Below are 6000 nucleotides of genomic sequence, written 5' to 3' on the forward strand. Positions count from 1 at the left end.
ATAGAAGGGCGCGGTAAAACAAGAAAAATACGGTTTACCAGAGAGGCATTGTTATTTATACGTACTGAGAGAGACTAAAGAATTAAAGGACGAAAAATAAGGAAAAAAAAAGGGCAAGGAAAAAAGGTGAAAGCAGGTTTAAAGGATAATGCTTCTATCTAGAAAGAATAAGTTATAAGAATAAAAAGAGGAGATTGGAGAAAAGGAACAAAAATAACATGGCGAAAAAATAATATAAGAAATTACCAATACTTACCAATACTCTAAGAGAGAGAGAGAGAGAGAGAGAGAGAGAGAGAGAGAGAGAGAGAGAGAGAGAGAGAGAGAGAGAGAGAGAGAGAGAGAGAGAGAGAGAGATGAGAGAGAGAGAGACTAACATCTACATCATCTACCCAATGGAGGAAGTAAAAAAACCAGATGAAAAAGAACAAGAGTGCGGAAGAATATTAGCACTCTGTATTAGTGCGAGGAATGAGATCAGTACACGAGGAAAAAAAAAAACATAATTCCATCTTACGAGAAGGATAAGGTACAGAAGGACGAAAAAAGTGCTATCGTGTAGAGTACTTGATCACTACGAGAAAACATGATTCTGAAGAAAAAAAAAAAAAAAAAAAGAAATCGAAACTACAGAAAAAAGAACAACAGGTCAATGTAAGAAAAACAAAAAAGCAAAAACAAAGGAAAGAGCAAGGAAATCATAATAAAGAAACAGATAAACGCACGGGGAAAAAGAATAGTGAAAAATAAAGACAGAATAAGTAATATCAAGTAGAATGAGTAATCAAAGTGAAGAAAGGGAGGAGAGGGAGAGAAAGGAAGCGTTATACATATTGCAACATACCTGGTGAGAGAGGGAACGTCGTAACCTTTGTCAATGTAGTTCTGGCCAGCGGGGACTGCCATAGTGAGCAGCAGACGGCCCGCCTTCACCTTCTTGCCCTCATCCTCGAAGGCTGCGCGGAGTTCCTGTGTGGAGGAAGAAGAGACTGTGTTGACAATAATGGAGTGAATAGGAAAAATTGTCTCGTAGCAGTAAAGTGAAAGAGGAAGCGAGAAACACGAATAGCATGTACAGATTGTCGATAAGTTAATAGAATGCATATGATGACTTTAATGAAATGACAAGAAAATAGAGTTCCTGTGTAGAGGAAAAGGATACAGCGATGATAAGGATGAAATGCGTAAGATAGTTGGATTAAGACTGACAATTAGATAAGGAAAGAGATGCTGAATTCGTCAAAAACAACAATTATGGTAGCGATAGTACAATGAATAATGAAAAAAGGGAATATAAGATTCAAAGTGAAAGAAGAAAAGGACGAGACACTTTAGGCTGAAAAAATAAATTGATGAATAAAATGAACAAACAGAAATAAGAATAAACAAATAAAAGGAGCAACAGCAGAAAAAGCCTTTATTAAAACACTAATTCGTCACTCACGTTCACATTGTTCACATCATTTCAATGGATGTTATTTTTTCATACACACACACACACAACTAATCCTGTCTTGTCTACTTCATCGAACTTCTTTTAGTCTGATATGTTTGACCTTCTACTCTCATTTTCAATCAGTTGTCGACCTTTCAAGATTGGCTTTTACTTGTGTTTGCATTTTTCTCTTTTATTCTAACACTTATTCAATTCCTCATATTTATAATCTATTTTCAATATATATATATATATATATATATATATATATATATATATATATATATATATATATATATATATATATATATATATATATATATATATATATATATATATATATATATATATATATATATATATATATATATATATATATATATATATATATATATATATATATATATATATATATATATATATATATATATATATATATATATATATATATATATATATATATATATATATATATATATATATATATATATATACATTTAACGTTTAGTTCCAATGAACATTCAACATTATTAGTATAATCCCACCACTCATACACACTTCTTTTTACTTCACTTCCCTTTTTGAAATATTTCTTTATTTGATTTCTTTTCCATAAAATTAGCACCAAACAGTGAAAGTCTAAATTTTCACAAATATTTATTTTCTCCCTCCACATCCTATCTAATACACTACTATACTTGACTTTTTCCTTTTACTTTCATTCAACATCTACCACTAAAAGTATCTTATATACTAATTCTTAATTTCCTGCTCCAGTTCCCTTTTCAAAGTATTATTCATTTGACTTTTACCTACAATCACCATCGAACATTAAAAAGCCAACTCTTAACTCTTGCCTTCTTTCAACAATTAACATTGTAAGTCTAATCTCATACTCTTTTGTTTAACCTCTAACTCCTCCCAATCATCTACAATTACAAGACTTTCTAATTTCTAGAGTCAAGCAAGCTCGTCACGTGTCACCACTGCTGCGTACATCGCTAACCTGCAAGTGTAGATATCTAACCCACAATGTTTCAGGGACAAAAATATTACGTGGCTCATTATGTAGGTCCACCTCACGACCTCGGCTCTATCAGCAGTGCGTTTTAACCGATTTAGATAGTGGACTGATAGTGGTGGTGGTGGTCGTGGTGGTGATTATGATGATGGTGGTGGTGCTGGCAATTGAAGTAGTAGTAGTAATAGTGTAAGTGATGGATGGACAACTACACACACACACACACACACACACACACACACTCTCTCTCTCTCTCTCTCTCTCTCTCTAGGTTGCGTTAGGTATTTCGAGATAATTATTGTGAACTATAACAGCAATGAAGCAAGGAGGAAGAGAAGGAGGAGGAGGAGGAGGACCACCAGGAGGGCTATAAGGAAGGATACGAGCGCGAGCGCGCACGCACACACACACACACACACACACACACACACACACACACACACACACACACACACACACACAGAAGACCAAAAGATGAAGGAGCAGGAAGAAGAGGAGGAAGAGGGAAGGAGGCAAAAACACATCCAGCAAAATCAGAAGAATTTGTGAAAAGAGAATAAAGGAAGAGGAAGAGGAAGATCATTACTTGTTTGGCTGTATGAAGAAAGTTATAATGATTCCAAGGGCAAGAGGAGGAGGAGGAGGAGGAGGAGGAGGAGGAGGAGGAGGAGGAGGAGGTGGAGGAGGAGAAGGGGAGGAGGTCTTACGGAACTTCAATGATGCATCTGAGTCAACCATGGAAGATATCTCTCTCTCTCTCTCTCTCTCTCTCTCTCTCTCTCTCTCTCTCTCTCTCTCTCTCTCTCTCTCTCTCTCTCTCTCTCTCTCTCTCTCTCTCTCTCTCTCTCTCTCTCTCTCTCTCTGTGGACCAAACACTAACATACACACACATACAGACAAACAGACACACAGACGACAAGGAACGGTGGTCTGGTGGTCCCGTCCCGTTACAATACGTAGTTAGTCTTTCAACATCGTGGATTTGGCAAGATATTATTGGCGGTGGTGGTGGCGGCGGTGGTGGCGGCAGTGATGGTGGTGGTGGTGGTGGTAACGAAATAATTAACACATCCTATTTCTTTCTTTCTTTTCTTTTTTCAATCCTTGGTATTTCACGTTTTAATTGAGTCTATTTTCCGTGACAATCAAGGTGGTATTTCGTTTTTGTCTTGGTTCTCGCTAATGTATCTGACGCAATGTACTGTGCTTGTATGTTAGAGAAAAAAAAAAAGGGATAACTCAAGAATTCAATGAAGGTGATGGAGTACTGTTAGTGAGGTCAAGAGGTAATTAGGAAAGCGGGAACAATACTGATAAGTTTGTGAAGGGCGGAGGTAGGAAGTGAGGGACGGAGGAACACAACAACCCACCCACTCGCCACCAAACCCACCCACCAACACCCTCCACACACACCCACTAAGCTAATTAGGGAAGCGGGGACGTTTTTGATAAGTCTATGATGATCGGAGGGAGGAAGCAAAAGACGGAAGAACACAGCTATCCGCCCAACAACCCACGAACCTACACTCTCCACACATACATATACGGTCCACCCACCCACCAAATTCACAACACCCTCCACACACACACACTAAATCTCTCACTATGTGCTCTCGCCTTGAAACTTCCCGTCCCCCAAAAACACAGGCTCCCCTCGCCCCTCCAGGCTCCGCAGCAGGCAGACAGACAGGCGGGCGGGCAGGTGTCAGGTGGCGAGGCTAAGTAATTAGTGAGCGATGATTGTATTGCATTGCACCACCAAGAGACTTTGTTAAGAAATTCCACGAACGTTATGATGATTACAACTAAGTACACTGCCTCCTCCTCCTCCTCCTCCTTCTCCTCCTCTTCCTCCTCTTCCTCCTCCTCACCTTCTTCTCTTGTAGTTGTTTTTGTTGTTGTTGTTGGGTTTCTTTTTCGTTCTTCTTGTTCTTGCTCTCCTTGCTTTTCTTGTTCTTGCTCTTTTCTTGTTCTCTTTTACCTTCTATTTACATTCTTTCTACTTTTCCTTCTCTAGAAAATCATCTCAATTCCTTGTTAATGTTATTTTTCTTCCTGTTCTTAATGATTCTTTCTTTACTTCTCTTCTTCCTTTTCTTTCATCATCTTTTTCTTCTTCTCCTCCTCCTCCTCTATATCCTTTTCTTATGTTCCTCATTTTCTAACTCATAGTAAACCATATCGTTCTACATCTACAACGACAATAACAACAACAACAATGATAATAGCTACAACAACAACAACAGTGACAGCAACAACAACAATAACAATAACAATAGCAATAACAAAAACAACAACAACAACAACAACAACTACTACTACTACTACTACTACTACTACTACTACTACTACTACTACTACTACTACTACTACTACTACTACTACTACTACTACTACTACTACTACTACTACTACTACTACTATTCGCGACAAGCTATGCCTCCTTTTACAGCAACGTTAAAAAAAGAAAGAGAGAAAAAAAGAGAGGCCAAGAAAATAATTATGTATCGAGGACAGAATATAGAAATCATACTCTCTCTCTCTCTCTCTCTCTCTCTCTCTCTCTCTCTCTCTCTCTCTCTCTCTCTCTGCGGTACACTCCCTTAGGTGATGACGTAGCTGGTTAGAATGCCGGTAGAACAGTGAAAGTGGAAGGAGGAGGAGGAGGAGGAGGAGGAGGAGGAGGAGGAGGAGGAGGAGGAGGAGGAGGAGGAGGAGGATGGGATGGGATGGAATGAGAGAAAGGAAATGGTGTTGAAGGCTGAGAGGATACGAACATGGGAGTGTGAAAGAGGCAAAGAGGAAGAAAGATAATGAGGATGAAGAAAAGGAGAAGGATATGAAGAGGGAGAGGAAGGATGTGGTAAGTGAAGATGGAAGACGAAGAGGAGGAGCAGGAGAAGGAGGAGGAGAAAGGAAGACAACGAGACACAAAAGCAATGCAAAGAAAGGAAAGAAGAAAAGGACGATGGGTCAAAAGAGGAAGAAGAAAAAGAAGAAATAAAAGAAAGAAAGAACGAAAGAAGTAAAAGAAAGAAGAAGAAAAAAAGGAGGAAGAGAGAAGAAGACAAATGAATAACAAGAAATAAGAATAGAAAAAGAGAAAAAAAACACGGAAAAGGATAAACACAGGACAAGACACACACAAAAAAAAAAAAAAAAAAAGTGAAAGGGGATGAAGAAATAAACTCGACGTAAGAAGAAGAATAAAAAGAAAAAGAAAAAGAAAAAGAAGAAGAAGAAGAAGAAGAAGAAGAAGGAGATGGGGAAGGAGAGGGGGGGAGGGGAGAGACGGGAAGGGGGTACAAGGCAGAGAATGTTATACCTGTACCTTCACTCTCACTTAGTCCCGAAAATTTGGCGGAGAAAGTTACCTGGACTCACCCGAGGGAATTAAGAGAGGAGACGGGGGAGGGGGAGAGGGGAGAGAGGGGAGGGCAGTTAATCAAGGGGGAGGAGGGGAGGATGGCCAGCTAGGGGGCGGTTTAATGATGAAAGGTGATGAAAAGGGGTGATTTTGTGGAAGAGAGAGAGAGAGAGAGAG

The 6000-nt window shown here is 38.9% G+C and overlaps 1 protein-coding gene across 4 annotated transcripts in view; it reads right to left on the reverse strand.

The window, feature by feature from the left end:
• LOC123513966 (proteoglycan 4-like) overlaps window positions 1-6000 on the reverse strand; it is a 60479-nt gene that overhangs the window by 21037 nt on the left and 33442 nt on the right. For all 4 annotated transcript variants that reach the window (XM_045271470.1, XM_045271472.1, XM_045271473.1 and 1 more), the window contains one exon: window positions 845-969. In XM_045271470.1, coding sequence (XP_045127405.1) covers window positions 845-969 — 125 coding nt within the window. The remainder of the gene's footprint in view (window positions 1-844; window positions 970-6000) is intronic.

The sequence above is a fragment of the Portunus trituberculatus genome, chromosome 37, assembly GCF_017591435.1.
Source record: "Portunus trituberculatus isolate SZX2019 chromosome 37, ASM1759143v1, whole genome shotgun sequence".
In the NCBI taxonomy this organism is placed as follows: domain Eukaryota; kingdom Metazoa; phylum Arthropoda; class Malacostraca; order Decapoda; family Portunidae; genus Portunus; species Portunus trituberculatus.